The sequence below is a fragment of the Cyprinus carpio genome, chromosome A17 (genome assembly GCF_018340385.1).
Source record: "Cyprinus carpio isolate SPL01 chromosome A17, ASM1834038v1, whole genome shotgun sequence".
NCBI classification, from domain to species: Eukaryota; Metazoa; Chordata; class Actinopteri; order Cypriniformes; family Cyprinidae; genus Cyprinus; species Cyprinus carpio.
The window spans coordinates 19943092-19962367 of NC_056588.1; the positions used below are offsets into that span (position 1 = coordinate 19943092).

Sequence of the window (19276 nt, forward strand, 5' to 3'; positions counted from 1 at the left end):
AATTCACATAATGCAAAACTTAAGTGCAGCTGCTAACCATTTTAAAACAATGGAACTATAAAGATTTTTCTGCAAATGTGTTTTTGCTATTCATTGTAAAGAAGCTGTCTGGAATTTCTTTGATCAGTAATTATCTCATTGACGTGAATATTTATAGAAACATTGTGCTATTTTTAAAGCCTGCTTTACATGAAAAATGAGTTCAATTCATAAGAGCCTCTTTTGAAATCACAGAGCGTGACTGCAAAAACTTCCTCTGCCATCTTCAGACTACTGTCAAGTGGAACTGAACATGTGTAAAAGCCAGGGGGGTTATCCGGCAGGAAAACGCTGGGAAGCATGGCCCAGAAATTCAAGCAAATGCAGCTTTTCAGAGGTGGCTCAGACCGTACATGCGGTCTGTCTCCATTGGATTACATTTCAAATGTCTGATCCTATTGTAGCCCATTTTTATCTCTTAATTTTTATAACAGGGCAAAATTAGGTTGCATTAGGGAACACGATAAGATACACTAAAGACACACTCGAGAGATTAAATCAGTCGAGTCATATGACACAACCAATGTGACTTAACATTTTTCACATTTAACATGTATTGCATAGTAGCTAACAGTTATTTTGCTTCATCCAACAGCATTTGCAGTTGTGACACCTGTATGTGTCTGGCACTCCTGGACATTTGGGTTTTTTTGCAGACAGTTGCTGAGCATGAGGTGTTATTGTTTGTCAGGATTTAGCTTGCTCTGTAGAAGCCAAGGCATGCAAGATAAATACTGACTTTTAGAAATGTGCTAATCCTTTTCTTCCTGGTAATCCACAACAAGGGCAGGCAAGGTGACTGCTGCAGTAGCTGCTCTGACCAGATTTGGACACCGTCCAGAATGTGTGTGTGTGTGCTTGTGTGTGCAGGTGGCACGGATGTGACAAAATGAACCCACGTGTGACATACCTATCTTGCCTCCCAGTTCTTATTTTACTATTATTTATATACTATTAATTTATTTTTAATATTTTGAAACAACTTTATTTTTAAATTTTCGGTGATGAATAATTTAATTTAATGTAATTTAATTTAATTTAATTTATAATATTTAATTTATTTAAATTTAATTTAATTTTTGTAATATAATATGAATATGAAACAACTTATTTTAAAATAAAAAATTTAATTTAATGAATTAATTTATTTTTAATTTAAATTTTTTTTAATAATGTTGATTGCCAAGGCAACTTTTTTTTAAAGCTTTTCATCTAATATTTATATTTTATTTCATTTCAGCATTATTTTAATAAACAAAAACATTTTTAGTAGCATTAGTTTCAGTTAACAATAAAACTCTGCTTGCTGTCTCAGACCTGCAGTCAAGATCAAATGAAAACTGAGCCGATTAGAAGACAAAAACAGAAAGAAAAAAATTAAGTCAAACTGATCGAAACTTCAGGCAGCATTTCAGCAGGGTCAAGTTGTTTGACACAAACAAAAATGATTCTCTGAGTGATGGAAGTTCAATATTTCTGTTTTGAAATGTTTTGCCAACTGAATAATTGACATCCACATCAACAACAGTGTGATATATCGAGTGGACTGCACTTCTGTAGCTCACAGTCTTGTTTTCATTCGTGTCAAATTAAACACTGCTTCTACTTTGACTAAAGTCTGTAAAATGTCTTTTATTTGAGTATTTGCCCTAATGAAAATATCTTAGACTTCCTCTTCAATGACTGTTGACCTTTTCTGGTTTGTTGATTGACTGAATCTCCAAAATGAACCGAGATGTTTTGTATTTTCACAGACTTTATGACTTTATTGATAGCTTGTACCATGAATAAAAGCAATGAAGACACTTGACATTTAATAATACATTTCATACTTCATGAATAAATTTCAGCCACTTTGCAGCCAATTGATTGGGGAAATAATAAAGTTAGACACACTCTTGAAACCATGATTTGCTACTTGCAATAGCTAGTCATTGCAGACATCTGTAATAGAGAGCTATTCATTCCCATTCATCTCAATGACAGTTTCTCGGCTGGCGCATAAGCTGTGACTTCTTACTGACATATTAATTGAAAGAATCTGTTTATAAGAGTTATTCATTCGTGAAATGGACTGGTATGTTTTCTCTGTATTAGTTGACAGTTAACAGTCAAATATATGCAAGTGTTGTTGAATGTGAAATGTAATAAAAGTGATTATTCCGAAAATGGATTTAAAATTAGCGAAACAGTGTATACATGATAGTTCAATTGCACCCAGTTTCTTTTGTAGGGCTATCAATTCAATATGTTAATTTAGTACAATTAATTTAATCAAAAATTAAGTTAATCATGCCCTCTGACTCATAAAGCACATTTATAATAATTTACTTTATATGCTAATGCAAACAAACTATATAGACTTTAACTGAAATTACAATGAAAACCAAAAAGACTATATATATATATATATATATATATATATATATATATATATATATATATATATATATATATTATATATATATATATATAGTCTTTTTTTATATATATATAAAATTATATCTCAATGATAGTAAATTAACACTGCTCTACATGATGTTTAATTATGTGGGCAAGAATTATTTTCTTTGTTTAATATCATGTTTTACTCAAGTGTCACATCATTATCTTAAATGCAACTTTTAAGCAAATTGACAGTTTCTGTTATTATTTTATATTTACAAAAACCTAAGCTCCAGATTTTCATATATCGCTCATTAAACATTCAGATGTTTGAGCTGAAATTGGCAGGTCATCGTCTAATGAAATACTACAGAGAGTAGGTTCCTCTGAGCCCACGTAGCGTGTGGGCTTGTGGCATCTGATCATATCAAATCAAAGCAGAAAATCACAGCATTTATATGCAGAGAGATCTCTAACTAGCTATATCTAGTCACTGAGGAACACACGCTCATATTAGTACAATTTGTATCTGGAAAGCATCTAGAGAGCAAGTAGTTCTTGTTAAGTAATGATTACATTCACATGACTATGATGTATGAATTTACTGATACCATCTGAAGCACTATATTCAAGTTGAACACTATTATTATTTAAAAAAAAAAAAAAAAAAAAAAAAAAACCTAGGTACATATTAAACTTTGTGTTATGGACATAAATGATTCCTCAAATTGTGTGACTTGTTGAGGAGAGGTGTGCTATTTGCTTTTCTAAGCTATCAGACTTATTTTATCACAACAAAACGACAGAAAATCCTGTTAATTTATATTGAAGGAAGAACCTGAATCATATGTAAGGATCAGAATATTGTACCAAAGTCCCTTTAAGGCAAGTCATGTCACTCGGCGGCCGTCTTTGAAACGCCTCTCTGGCATGCAAGTGCAACTCCTATCTCTTTGAATGGGGAAACATAAAATTCTCCAAAACTGTTCGCTAGGCTTATGATCTAATTTCATATTTGAAATCACCAATGCATTTTTTATTTTTTTTTGCAAACTAGCTTCCACCGAGTAAACACCCAGAACACCTTAGCAACCAAACAGCCGTGTGCTAAAACTAGGGATGCCATAATGGTTAGCAATCGATATGGCTACCAGGTTTACACAGAGAAGCAGCACTCACATTTCCATCAGACAATGTAAAAATCAAATTCACATTTGAATCTGTTCCCTGACTGCTCAGGTCCAGTCACACACAGACACTTAGAGCGAGTGTCAGACTGTGTTTTTGGAAGAGTGTGTTTTGAGGACAACAGAGATTTGACCCATCTGTCCCCTGGGCAGGATTGAATATACGAAATTTGGAGTTAATCCCTCCATCTTCCTGCTAATGAGACAGGCTGGGTGCAAACACACACAGTGGTGAAGGCTAAACAGACCCTCGCTTGAGCTGACCCTGTCTGTGTGTCAAGACTGACTACACCAGTCTGACTCATAAAGGGGAGAAGAATATGAATATGAGTATGTGTATGCAAAATTGCGGGCCAGTTCTGAGTCCCAGGTTGTGAAAATGCACATTCTGGCATACTTGAGTGTATAATTTCCAGTCATCTGATCATCATTTAGATTAGTCTTCTATGATCATGTACACTAGGGGTTTGGCCAGTTTTTGTCAAATATGTTGATTCCCTTGCAAGGGTCACCGCTTCTAAAAATTTAATGCAACTGTAATATCATGTCTAAAATATTTAAAGTTGGCATGAAATGGAAGTTGTGCTCAGTAAACATTATGATTTAAGAATGAAGCAGATTCTTGTTTTGTACTTGGTTTTTAACCATGATGTTGTTGTAAGCTAATGTTTCATTCTGGCATACTTGATTACAGGGGCACATGAATTAGAAAAATGATGTGATAAATCACTTATAATAAACATAAAAGATAAGTACTCTCATGATGACTTTAAAGGGGTCATGCAGTGCAGTTTCTGATTTTTATCTGATGTTTCTCAAGATTCATTTATGAAGTTTATTGCACCAAAAATGTCCAATATTTGTAAAAATGATAATTTTATTAGCAGCACTCAAACAGTGATATGCTGGGTGTCTTAATATAGCGTTAAATGCTGGTTTGACATTTATTACAAACATACTGTAAGATCAAAAGTAAATGTACTAAATAATAAATAATTAAATGTTATTTTATAAGTGTATCTTATTCATTTGAAAATGATTTGTTCATGTGATATTGATTGGCTGAGACACTGATGGTATGTAAATAGGAAAGAGTGTTATTATTAGGTAGAGAGAAATTGACCTCAGTCTGCAGTCTTTGTCAGTGTTGTTATTACTGAGTGGTTAAAATGAAATGTTAAATGGAAATAAAGCTGAAATAAAATAAAATTCAAATATTAGAAGAAAAACTTAAAATTAAAAGAACTTTGCCTTGGCAATTATAAGTTAAGAAATAAAAATACATTTATTTAAAAATGTATTAAAAACTAATAAAAACATTTAAAATGACAAAAGACTTAATGACATTAAGTGAAAAAGAAACTACATTAAAATAAAATAAAACCTAAAAATATAAAAATAAGAGCTGCTCATTCATATTCAATATATGGGTAAATACTATAATATTATATAAATAATACTAAAATAACACTGACCTTTATATGTGTATCAAATACATTTAAACCAAACAAACTGGCAAAGTTATGCATATAATATACATATTATTTTAAATGGAAATGAATGTTAAAGTAATCCATTTTAAATAAAATGTAATACTATCTTCTTAATATTAAATACATTAATAGAGTTAATATTTAAATTAAGGTTTTCATTTAAATCTTATGACAGCGCTAATATTTATTTATTTTAAAGTCTTAATTTGTGTTTGGTATAATAGGTTTAAGTAAGCTGGAACCTGCTTAAGTACTTGTACCCCTGGTTGAGAATTACTGGTGTAGAAAGAGGGAACAGGTATAAGAGAAAAGAGAATCAGGGAGCAAGAGAGGCAGATTAAGAAAGACAGACAAGGCAGACACACAGCGATGTTCATGAGCGGTACAGCTCCCTTAGGGCTTTAATGCAGTCACTCCTCCTCACTGCCAAGCAGAATCACCCTGGCAGGCTTTAAAAGCTTCATCTGAAGGCTCAGACAGTGGGAGCTGGAAACTCTTGCTGAATATAAACACACACACACACACAAACACACCATCAAGAGCAGGAGAGACAAGCACCAGAACTCCCTCAACAGGAGGGAGACATTTTGACAGATAGTCAATGTTAAATTGTTGGTGGAATTGTGTCTCTTGGACAATTCAAAGGCCTGGATGAGCGTAGCTTCAAACAGCACAAAATAAATCTTTTTCATTGAGCTCCAAATAGAAGTTTCTTACATAGAGATTTAAAAACCATTTCATCCACCTCAACTCACCCTCTGCTCTTCAAAGTCTCAAACAGTGTTGAAGAGAAGTTAAAAGTAGCAATAATGTAGCTTTTCCATTTATGAGCTATTATTTCCAAGGAGTAGTGCAGCATGTCAAAATGCTACATTGCCATGTTTATGACACATTGTATTAGACATGGAGCCAAGTGAGCTGATCCTGTCAGGCAAAAAACTTTTTAAGTGCTAATAAATAGCCTTATTTTATCTCTACTTAATAGTAGTTAATACAGTATTCTGACCCTTTCAATCAGAAAAGGCTGCTGCTTCCCCAGTTATTTCCCCATAATAACTGTAGTAAAAGGGAAATTATAATGTTTTTGATAGTTATATTAAGTTATGGGTAATTAATATTCATATATTTAATATTGAAAAACACTTTTTTGTTTTGTTTTGTTATTATTGTATATTGTGGACAAAAAGGTTCTTCTTTTCATGGTGGTGACTTTATCAAACTCACTCTCAAACATCCTCTCTAATATCATTGGCAAATCTGGTTCTTTTTACTGAATTGACTGATTTGGATGAATAAATAATAATAATAATAATAATAATAATAATAATAATAATAAAAACAACAACAACAACACACACACACACACACACACACACACACACACACACACACACACACACACACACACACACACACACACACATATATTGCTTTTTTGTATTTAATGTAAATTAGGTGTTCTAGTGTCATGTTATGACCCCAATTATGTCCCTTGCTGCTAAATATTGCAATAAATATATAAATAAAATAATAATAAATTTAAAAAAATAATAATAATGAGCTATATACTTAAAAAGATATCTATAAAATTACTTCAATATAATATATTTTTGCAAGTATCAGTGAGGAACTATTTTCAAAGTAGCATCCTCCGCAGTGGCTTTCCCTTGCCTTTTGAATACTATTGCATTTTATTAAAATACATTTTACTGGCAGGATTATTCAAATGTACAATAAAAACACACACACACACACACACACACACACACACACACACACACACACACACACACACACACACACACACACACATACAAAAAGGTGATGCAGGGTACTGCAATGAAAAAAAATAATGGGTGATGCAGGGTACTGCAAGTTTAGACATTTTGATATTTTTTAAATGCAGTGTCATTTGCTTTTCTTTTGACTTAATGTTTTAGAGACACATTTTGATATGTTTTTAGATGAACGCAATGGTCAAATACATGTCCAGTGCATGTAAAAAACACACAAAAAACAATGGAAAAACAGTGCAACTCAGTTTACTCAGTTGTTGTTTTTTAAAGATTCTTAAACTCATCAAACACCACTTTGTTCATTCTAGAAGTGAACTCTTGCATCTTTGGTGATTAGATTAACAGTTTTGGACGGCTGTGTTGAGCTTGACATGTCAAGTGTGCAGTACCTGTGAGTTGTCCCAGCCATGCTTCAGCACTGTGCTTCTCATCCAGTGTGTGATTGCCTTTACACTGCTGATAAATATGGAAAATAGACAGTGTATGTGTGTGTGAAGGAGAGAGCGTAGTAATGCTGGACAGATGCTGTGCAACATTTGGATGCTTCTGGGATTTCCTAGGGCATGTGAAGGCAAGCCTGAATGAATTTGGTGGTCTAGTGTGATGGTGAGAGTGAAAACTGCTCCATGAACTGAGAACTGATTTTTCCACCTCACGTCTGTGCTGTTTCTACACCGGGGCATTATTATGAATAATGCTACATGCTGTGGAATAAAAATAAAAGCTATACAGTAAGATATACAGTTCAAGATATACAGTAGAAGGAACGGAATAAATGTAAACTACATTTACATTTAAAACACAGAGATATGCTGTGTTGACAGACTTTATCTGAGCCAGTTTCATGAATCTTAGGTTGCAGAAGATAGCGTGTTCTCCAGATTATCTCTTCACGGGTCTCTGATAACTAAGAGCCCTTCTCTCACTTTCACTCCTGACTGTGGGAAATGATAATCAGTGATAGCTTGTCTTACTATAGCTGTCCACAAACGTACACCCCCTCGTAAAAGCTTTTTTTAAATCAGTTATCTGTATAAATCAAGGCTGGATTTCGAACAGGACAATCACCAAATATTTAATGATGTATTTCTGGCAGGTGTAATGGCAGAATAGCCAGTTAGCGAATTTTGGCCAGTGCATTGCAAATGTGCTTTTCCTTTGTAAATACTTAACGTGTTCTTCTGTTACTTTAGGGTAACGAACCTCAGTACTCGAAGTCGACAGCATTACCTTCAAATGCTTGTGCCACACTCTCAGAAAAAAAGGTACAAAAGCTGTCACTGGGGTGGTACCTTTTCAAAAGGTACACTTTTGTACCTTTTAGGTACTAATATGTACACTTTAGGAACTAATATGTACCTTTATGGTACCAATATGGACTCTTTGGGTGCAAAGGTGTGCCTTTTGAAAAGGTACCGCCCCAGTGACAACGTTTGCACCTTTTTTTCTGAGGGTGCATGATACCAGATGTGCTATTATTAAAGGGGACATAACACACACAGTTTCTGCCAATCTCATGTTTAACTTAAGTACATATAGTAGTGTTGGGTGATATGCTCTATAGTCATATACTGTACATATACATGACTATACATTCATAAATGATTAATACGTGATAAGTTATTGGGAGTTTTTGTCTATAGTCATATACTGTACATATACATGACATTGTCAAAACTCACTTTATATGCAGTTATTGAGTTAATGATGAACGAATCCTCTTACAAAACATGCGCTACATTCTCATAAATGATTCAATGAGTGGCTAGGAGCTAACTTTCAGTTACACATGTATATTTGATATAATTACGAAATTATATATATTGAAATGACCAGATGTAAATACCATTCCAAAACACTTTTGAATTGGATTGCAATCCAATCATGCAAACCATTTCACAAGGTGTTTGACACGCATTTCAGACACAAATGAACAAGTGTAACTGCGACATATGTAAATTTTACTCATCTCAAGATGGCAAAAAATAAAAGTGTGGTCTTCACCAAGCAGATGCACAAATTACCACACATGAAACTCAACATTCGATGAATTTGTGGTTTTATCCCTACTCTTTTGGTTTAACGGAGACACATCAAACATTTATTGCATTTTGCATTACAAAAAGCCTTAAAAGAAAGTTCAGGTTGCGGTTTGACAAAGAATATTGCATGAAACTCAACATTCGGCAACTGAAGACTGGATTTGTATTTGGTTTACGGAGACACATCTTTGTTGCCAAGTGTAAATAGAACAGTTTTGACATATGGGATAATCATCGACCATTAAAAGTACCCTTATTGGCTGACCATTAGTTTGCATAAAATATGTTTCAGGCATTAATATTTGTGGTTCAAATATTTATCATCTTATATAGCTGAAAAAGTATTTGTGCTCACATATTTGCACAGTTTATGTTTTCACAGGCATGGTTTTCAACTGTTGCAGTAAACTTGAAATGGTCAAATATTTTGATTAATTGGTCTTTTAATATCTTAACTTCATTGTAATTCTCTTTTTACAGTTTAGCCCTGCATCCAGAGCGAGTGCTGGTGGCCACAGGACAGGTTGGAAAGGAGCCGTATATCTGTGTTTGGGACTCATATACTGTGCAGACAGTGTCCATATTGAAGGACATGCACACACATGGTATCGCCTGTAATCTCGCCTTTGGACCTTGATTTTTGGACAGTTAATTATGAACAATCATTTGACTATATGTGCATAAATGATTAATGCTAACGATTTACAAATGTACAGTTTTCATTTGTGACCTTGATGGACAGGTGAGTATTCTGAGCAATAATGCACTGCAATAAAAAAGATTTCACTTTATACCAAGGAGTTGACATTGTTATGAACTCATAAGATTCATGTTTCGGTGTGTGGTTTGTTGTTAGATGCTGCTTTTTGATTTTTGATGTGTGATCTGTGAAAATGGTGTGTGTTGTGAATTGTGAAGTTTTGTGTTGTGTTTCTGTATCTGTATGTATGCCAGAGCTGCTGGTTGTCACCTAGACAGAAACAACATGCAAAATCCTCAGTGATAACATCAAATGACAAACTCTGGAACATAGTCATAGTTCATGTTGCCCTCAACATGAAGCAGCATTGTGAGGTTTGTCAATGTCTAGAAGATAATGGCTTTAGAAACTTCCATCATATACTGATATGTTCTTGCCGCACTTTCTGGACAACTACACTTCAACATTGTTCAATAAAACTGCTGCACGTTAATTTTCAGAGCTTTCTGAAAAAGCTATTGATGTTGTACTAAGTAAGAACTGCCCCATCTAGACCAAGTCAAGCAGTGTTGTATAGCAACATTGTTGGATGTTACTTATCTAGGCTAATTGAAGAAGTGTTGTATAGCTTGTTACTACAGTTAGTTGCAGTCCTTGAAACTGATTGGTCAAACACAGCTCTCTGAGACGTTCAACTTGCTTGTGTCGTTGTAGCTGCATATTTCAGAAAAGCTAATCATTGTATTCAGTAAGAACCTGCCCCATCTAGTCAATTCACAGTCGATTAGTGACTGTCTTTATGAGTGAGTCATTGAATTATTCACTTAATCAGTTAGCTCAAAATTGATGATTCATTCAGAAACAAGTTAGGTACCCGTCTTTATAAATGAGTTAGTGAATCATTCACTCAATCAATTAGTTCAAAAATGCTGGTTCATTCAGGAATGAAACAAGGGACTGTTTTGAATTAGTCGATTAATTATTTACTTAACTGATTTGTTCAAAAACACAGCACACAATCGTTCTGCCTCCTTTTTAGGGCTCCAGATTATGACTGAATGGTTGGTCGACTATTTTTCTGCCGGTATGACAAAATGTTGTTAAAGATCACACTAGTGCCAATGCAAAGTTGTGCTACTCTATATGATTATGCACTGCCATTACATTTTGAGTGAGAGACATCAAGGGGCAAAAAACCCCCCCAGAACAAATCAGCACTATTCATTTGAACTCAAGGGGCCATTTTTCAGTGTCCCCACTGAATCACACTCACACCTTTTCCTTAAACAGGTTACAGATAACTCCGTGAAACATACAGCATGACAGTCTAAAACACACACACACAAACTGCAGTCTCTGTCTTATATAAGAAAGTGTGAAAGCGCATCTGGTACCGCAGCAGGAACTGAGTATTTCAACCATTTCAAATCATTACAGTCATTCCAAGATTGCAATTGTAACCAGTCAGATTTAGTCAGAAATGTACTATAATTTTTTTAAATGTTACTATAATATGAAAATGTGCATTTTCATGAGATGAAATCTGTAATATTATCAGTAATTGGACTTATTTACAATAGTAATATAATTATTAAAATTAATTTCTGGCAAGTAGTTAGTGTGATATTGATTTAATAGCAGCAGGGAGCACAGGGACCTCAACCAGCTTTATTTGATCAAAAACATGAATATCATACTGTGTAGACAGGGGGCAGTGTGTAATGCTTTCAGTGTAAATGTGATTTATTGAATTTGTAATATTGTTCAATAAAAGGGTAAAGTAGATGAGAGTTGGGTTACAATGTCAATTTATCAAAAGCACCCCAACTCACTGGAGGAGATGATAGAGGGATAGAATGGAAAATCGTACCTTGACATTTTACATTTCTTTGCTCACTCTCACTTTATCTGAGAGAATTCACCCCTCACCTCCCCCCAGCGGAGCTGAGAAAGTGATTCGCAGAGTTTCGCTGGAAATTGGCCTCATCATTTATTTCACACCGTCAGATGAAACGGCAAAGAGGGAAGCGGCGAGACGCTACCTCAAAGACCCGGGGTGTCTAAAGCAACACTTTTCTTCTCAAATTCATCAAAGGTTTAGCATCCCATAATTGACTGAAGGCACTCCGTTTTAGCCCCCGCCAGCATGGTGCAAGCTTAGAAGAAAACTAGTGCATCGGGTTTGATAGGACGGAGGTGGAAATCCGCAAACTCACTTCAAAGAGACACTGAACTAATGAGGTCCCCTCAGCAAACAGCATTTGGGAAGATTACACATGATTTGTGCCCAGTTTGAGAGAAAAACGCAGTTTTGAGAAGCTTCTGGCAATTTAGTACCAATAGTTGGAAGTATATAGAAGGTGACAGATTCATATATGTTTTACAATGTTAAAGGCCCCTTCAAGAGCAATAACTATAATAATAACTACATTAACGCCCCCACACCAATACACAATAACGAAATAGCTTTAAATGCTTAAGCGCTTCAGAGTTGGGTGGATTCTGATTGGCCAATGTTTTTATTTCGTTATTGTGTATTGGTGTGGGCGTTAATGTAGTTATTATTATAGTGTGTTGTAACCAAGATTGCCTTGCTGCCTTCAACTCATGTCAGAATGATCACAATTATGAAACAGGTGCACATGAATGCTCGCACAATATCATAAGCACCAGAGGGAAACTAGAATTGGGTGTTGGGTGTTTATATTGGTCAATAGCTGGAAAAAAAAAGTTCTGAAATTGATTCCAATGATCCCATTCCTTTGTGCTTTGAGCGTAATAGCTGTGATGTGTATTCTGCTATTCTCATAAAATCAGAGCAATTATTAAAATTTCATAGTTTTAGTTATCATTATAGCTATCGTCCTTGGTGTGACCTAGCTTTAAGACATTTTAGGCTAACAGAATCTCTCTCAAAACCGGCCCTAAACAATGTCATCTAAGCAAGACTTACTTTATTAGACAATCTGACCACAAAGCACATTTGATTAACAGTCTTACAAGTTTAGATACTATTTATCATCCAAAGTTTTTGACATACCCATCCATCCAGTGCTTGTCCTATGTAGGGTGATATTTGCATGTGATATTTGCAAGTAATATTACATAACATATACAATGTATATTAGAATTTTTAATATGTTGCTTGTCTTAGTGTTTGTCTTTACTTCAAGACGACTTCATGGTGTTTTATAGAACAGGTTTCCTGTCAGTGCACTACAGTTGATTTCAATGTCATGCATTCTGTCGTGTTGCTTAGCAACTATAAACAGCCTACAGTTATGAACTAAACAGCCTACAGTCTGGCCAACCCTGCTTCCTGCAGAGTTCATTTCCAATCCTGATCCAAAACACCTGCCTGCAATGATTCACCCTCCTAAGCTTTTGAGAAAGAGTCACTCCTGGGCTGTTAATGGCCATTTTTAACCAGAATTTTTGGTTAAGCAATGTTGACCACCTTGGTTATCTGGTTTAATTGTGTTTGATTATGTTTAAAGCTAAACTCTACAAGAAGTAGAGTTTTCATTATCATATTGATTTTTTTTATAGTTGTGGAGTTACTTGTTCTGTTTCTTGTGTTTGCAGTGTTTGGTGTCTGTGGGCTTGGACTCGAAAAACACAATCTGTGTGTGGGACTGGAGACAGGGGAAAGTTCTGGCAGCTGCTCCTGGTCATACAGACCGGGTAAAATTGGCGTTATTCATTGGATTGGAATCGATCAACAACTCAAACACACACACACACACACACACACACACACTCACACACACACACACACACACACCCACCCACCCACACCATTAGAAACAGCAGACAGGCAGTGTAATGACTTTAGTTTCAGTCGGGCTGCACAGAGTAAATCATATGTCACAATCATACATTGCAAACAGACAGCCATAATCATGTTAGCAAGGAAGGCTTGGATTTAGGGAATCTAGGAATGCACTGAAATGAATTTCATTTTGCATAAATTAACACTTCAACTAATGATGGTACATCCTTGGGGCCAAAACACACATTTGCACACACTTTCTTTACTGATTTCTCTGGCTCTGTAACACACACAAATAGTTCAGACATATTAAATAGTATTTCATTATAAAATTACAGAAGTCATTTCTGCATAATCTCCTGAGGATTTGTTTTCTCTTACTATTCAACCAACTTCAGTCTAAGATTCTGTTTTGTTTCTCAAGAAACATTGAAACAGTTGTGCTACTTAATTTTTTTTATGAAAACATTTGTTTTTCGAGATTCTTTGATCAACAGAAAATTTGAAATAAAAACCTTTTTTTGTAACATATGTTGTTGCTGTCACTTTTGATCAATTCAGTGCATCCTTCCTACCTACATTCCCATTTGCACTGCGTTTTAATGCATTAGTGCTAAACAAGCTAGAGAACACGTCCTTGTAATTCCAACCATGATTTTAAAATTAGAGTATTTAAAAGGGCTTGAAGGCAACATATACTTCAGTGAGTTCTGAAAATACCAATTAATATAATAAATCATACTGTACTTTTCTTCCTCTTGTTCTGAAAGATATTTGACATATCATGGGACCTGTATCAGCAAAGCAAGCTAGTGAGCTGTGGAGTCAAACATATCAAGGTACTGCCTTTTCTCTTTTTGTAATCATTTTTCCTATCCCTATTTTGTTTTTGGCTTCAGATGAGTCTGTAAAGAAATACACTTGTAATCTTGGACTTGTGAAAGTCAATGTAAATTGCTGTTTGCGGTTCATTGTAGTGAGTTCAGTGGGATATGCATACAAGAATGGAGACAGAATTCACTAAAACATTTATAAGGAATGGATTTGGAATGTATATCAGTTAATATTAAGCAATAGCCTTCGTTGCAGTGGAAGAGCTAGTTATAACATTTGATTTTGAGTAATTTGGTTCAGTAAATTATTTATAATACAACAGGAACATGTATTAAGAGTAAATGGCCCATTTGATTTCATGTTAGCTTTAATTTCTCAAAAGCTATTCAGTGTTAAACATAGTTTGCCTTTTACTGTCACTTAATCAAAGCCCAGTGAGAAATCACTCTGTCTTTACTGTGAGATGGTTCAGATGGTTTCAGAGAGTGTTTTCCACTGTTGTGAAGCCACATTGCAGAAGCCTATTTTCAAAAAAATGTTCTTGCTGGCTGCCACCTACATACATGCCTTGTAAGTGGAAGTTCACACATACAACAACAAAGCGATTGAAAGCCATTTTTTATAATGAGATTCCCAGCAACACACAAACAGTGGTGACCATGATTTTTGTGGTCATTTGTGGTCAACAAATTTGCAAAATGTTTAACTTCATGCAAATGAAAAGTGACAAATTTGAGTATTAGGGAAAGTATTGGAGGACACATGATCCTTGACTTGTGTTACGCTGTAGTCAAGGGAAGGTGAGATAGAGAAGTCGAATAACAAAACTCACAGTGATCACAGACAAAAAGGTTGACTCTATTAAAAAAGTATTTGAAAAAAAAAAATTAATTAAGCAGCGATTTGAACCTAGGTCTCGATCACTAAATGAAAACTTCACTACCAGACTAATGATTCTTATCATTAAAGGAAATCAGATTCTCTCAACACTCTCATGCTCACTCTCATGTTGTTACGTAACTCACGTTACTTGTAATGTGTTATGTCTATCCCCCTTTTTGGTTTATGAAAGCAGACTTTGATGTTTTCTTTAAGTAAACTGGTACTTTTTGTACTGCAAGTATACATGTAAGATTTATTTAAGGGAATTTACAGACTTTCAGTCATCTTCGAAACACAACTGAAGATATTTTTTAATATTCTCTCATCATTTTTGTCCATCCGTTGAAAGTCCATGCAACCAAAATGTTAAGCTTTTATTCACATATAAAAATTGATCAATGCACATACTTCTAACTCATGAATTATGGTAGTGACATGCTTGGTTTTCACACTTCAAACTAGCATGATTGAGCTTGCACTTGCCATATTTGATGTGCTTCATGTTTGTGTGTTGATTCATATGGATTACTTTTATGCTGTCTTTATGAACATCATTGAAGTTTCTTGATAGAGTGCATTCTGGGATTGACTTCTACAATAATTTGACAATAATTGTCTTTAAATAATTGTTCTCTCTTTGATTAGAGTCTCTTTCTCTCTCATCAGTTACCATTAAGCTTTGGCTTTAGGTTCCTGTCATGAAGGAATCCACAATTCTCATGGGCTATAACTTTTAATCTTTACTTCTGTCCCTCTCTCTTTCTCTTTATTTCTCTCTCATGACTCCTTCTTCAGATCGCTGTGCATCCCCTATACACTATTTTGCTGTGTCAGTATTTTTCTCTTACTATATCCCCCATTCTCTCATATAAGCCACCTCTTCATGTAGTTAGGATGGTGTAGCAGTTGTCCCACATAATTCCTGAGTCTTTACCCCCTCAACCATGTGACATCTGCTCCCCAGACCCGTGCTCACTTAGCTTTTATGCACTCAATGCATGCCAGAGATTTAGCTCACTGTAATCCCCCCTTTTCTCTCTATCTCTCTTCGAGAGAGCCCCAGAGAAACTGAAAATCTTTGGTGCTAGATGAAAAGCTACATTTTGTGTGGTTCTTAAATTTCTTCAAGGTTTACTTAAGATGGTTCTTCATTTAAAAATAATGGACATACAGTTCACGTTAAACACACGAGTATATGAACTGAAATTAAACCTCATAAGTGACTGATTTGGAACGCTCTACCAGCCCTGACACACATGGTGCTCTGTGTGAGATCACACATGAACAGAACAGAACACACCTAAAAATAAATGATCAACTTCACATAAGATTCACACACTAATAATAATGCTTGGTACAGGGGTCCGAATGTCTGTAATGAGTAATAAAACTGTCTAGCACTAATCTTGGAGGAATGTATTTTTTAATAAAATACGTAAAATTGTAAATGTATTATCACTGGATATGTTTTAGCTGATTTCGTCTCTTACAAAAAGAGCCCTGTAAGTATGATGTTAAATTCGCTTTAAGAAAACTTACAGGTATACTTGTAGTATAAAGCTATTAAACTAGTAGTTTATCTGAAGAATACTTCAAAGTGTGCTCTCATAAACTAAAAAGTAGGCTAGGCTTATATAGCTAGTAAACTAACGGTATACCTTACAAGTATACTACTAGTGCTTTCATTTTCATTTTTGGAAAATATATTTGAACTTAAATTAACTATTTTGCTAGGCGTGCAGCTCACATGGGATTCAATTAACAATTTATATCAAACACAGAGTTCGATATTAGCATGTTGCTACGCTAAGAGTGTGGTACTCAAAAAAAATAAAAAGTATTGTGCATACCATAGAAATACTGGGTAGAACATTTAAAACTACACCTAAAACTAAAACAGAAATGAATTTAGAATCAACATTTCTGTCAATTGCCAAATCTCAAACTGTTGAACAAATGCTGTTTTCGAATGTTTGTTGGAAGCTTGGTTCTCAGGAAACACAGTATCGTTAAACTATGTTGGTAATAATGAAATTTGCAATCATAATTGGCTAGCAATGCTTTTAGGAAATGCATCCCTGTTTAAACATTTAGCTGAAAAGACTCAAATGAAGGATTCATACGTGAATCGAACATTGAAGGTTCTGATTCTAAGCATGGATTTATAAATAAAATATTATTGAGGCACTGCAGAATTTTACACAAGCTGTCACTGGGACAGTACAGTTTCAAAAGGGACATTGGATGTAAAATTCACTTTTACATGGTGTTTGCATATAAATGTGTCTTAGCAGTGTGTGGACACAACCACCCTACAATGCTAAAAATTATTTTTTAACTTCCCAAAAATCTAAAAAGTCTCAATTATCAAGCCATTTTGATTTTCTGAGCAATATGACGCCATACTGCTCAGGCCCCGCCCACGGCCGCTGATGGACTGTCAAGTATTAGCATATTGTGGCCCTTCATTTTAATTTTCAGTCTTCATTTTCTCCCGAGCCATTAAGGACGTAGTGGATTAGTTTTGTTTTTGATGGTAATGCGCCCCCGAATACACAAAAATCAGAAGAGAAGGGCGGGGTGAGCAATAGCTCATTATCATTTAAAGAGACATGCACCAAAACGGCTTGCTGCGAACAGAGCTGTTTTTGACAGCTAAAAAGGATGTTGTTTTACAGTACCATTGAGGAATTTAAACCAACGTATGTTGCAGACATTTCATGAGGATCCTAAAGAATCATACCTACTTGAAAATTGGCAGCCGATGTTCCCTTTAAAACGTACTAATATATGCTATTTAGGTATTAACATGCACACTTTACATACTAATATGTACCTTTAAGGTACAAAGGTGTACCTTTTGAAAGGGTACTGCACCGGTGACAGATTTTGTACCTTATTTTTCTGAGATTGTACATTAAACATTAAAAAATAATTTAGCAACACATCTGGTGACACAATGTGGCATACCAGTATATGACCTGTTGCACAATAGCTACCACTACTACAGTGCATAGTGTGCAGTATTCAGTAAACATTAGCTTGTACTCCATTCTGACAATAGCGATTGCTCCTGCTTGTGTGCGAGCTCTTGACAGATTTCCTGAGGTTTTTGTCCGGACCCTCCATGCTGTACTCAATCCACTCAGCTGCATACAGTTCTCATGATGAGCCTGTGCGTTTTGACAAGAGCAAACTGAGGCAGCCTGCTTGAATCCCACTCACTGCCTCCCACCACACACAACATAATCATAGCTTCACCCATAGGGGCCAACAAAACCGCCATATTTACAACACAGCCTTCACAACAGTGGTTTAGGAATCCGAAATGTGACAGGAGCTGCACACCAAAAAATTAGATCTAACTAGATTAACGTGTAGCTGGCCACCCTGGGTTAATTATCCTTTTCCTTTTTGCAGTATGCTAATTATAGCTGTCTTAGTGACTTTAAGGCTGTTTGATTAGTCTAGGTGTGCTGGATTCGGGGTGGATTGCACACACAAGCAGGAGCGGAAAGACGGGGAGGACGTGCCTCAGGATGAAGGCAGTCTACCTCTAATGGAGTCTTGGCAGATGAATAGCACTGACTCATTTTGATTATATTAAAGCTTTACTAGAGCACAGACCTGCAGAAACACAGGAGCCTTTGCTTCACCGGGGCTCTGAATCTCCCTGACTTAATGCAGCCTGGCTGTCTGGAACTGTACCGTCTGCCCCAGTGCAAGGTTGCTAATGGGCCAGTGACTGCTTTTTTCAACTTTTCATTCTCTTTCAGGCAGCTTTTTGCCAGATGCCGTGGTTTTCCTGAAAAAAAATCCTGCTAAATGTAGAGTAAAAAAAAAAAAAACCTGGTGGCTGTGATTACCAGAAATTCACCGTAAAAAAATGCAATAATATAGCTCTTTGGTATTGGCATATTAATGTCTATATACTTAATGTTTCAGTTCATAACGGTATATATTTTGAAAAGTACACTTTGAAATAATGTAATGAAATATTTTTTTTTTCTAGTAAAGGAAGCCCGTTTCTTCCACAGAGTAAAAAATATATGAAAAAAGGTAATTGCGACTTTTTATCTCACAGTTCTGACTTTTTTCTCTCCATTCAAGTTTACATCTCACAATTCTGAGAAAAAAATCAGAACT

General features: G+C 35.3%; 1 protein-coding gene across 1 annotated transcript in view; it reads left to right on the forward strand.

Moving 5' to 3' along the window:
- The window catches only part of LOC109069912 (echinoderm microtubule-associated protein-like 5), a 72973-nt gene that overhangs the window by 9520 nt on the left and 44177 nt on the right, over positions 1 to 19276 (forward strand). The window contains exons 2-5 of the mRNA XM_042774355.1: positions 9423 to 9556; positions 9659 to 9684; positions 13228 to 13326; positions 14185 to 14253. Coding sequence (XP_042630289.1) covers positions 9423 to 9556; positions 9659 to 9684; positions 13228 to 13326; positions 14185 to 14253 — 328 coding nt within the window. The remainder of the gene's footprint in view (positions 1 to 9422; positions 9557 to 9658; positions 9685 to 13227; positions 13327 to 14184; positions 14254 to 19276) is intronic.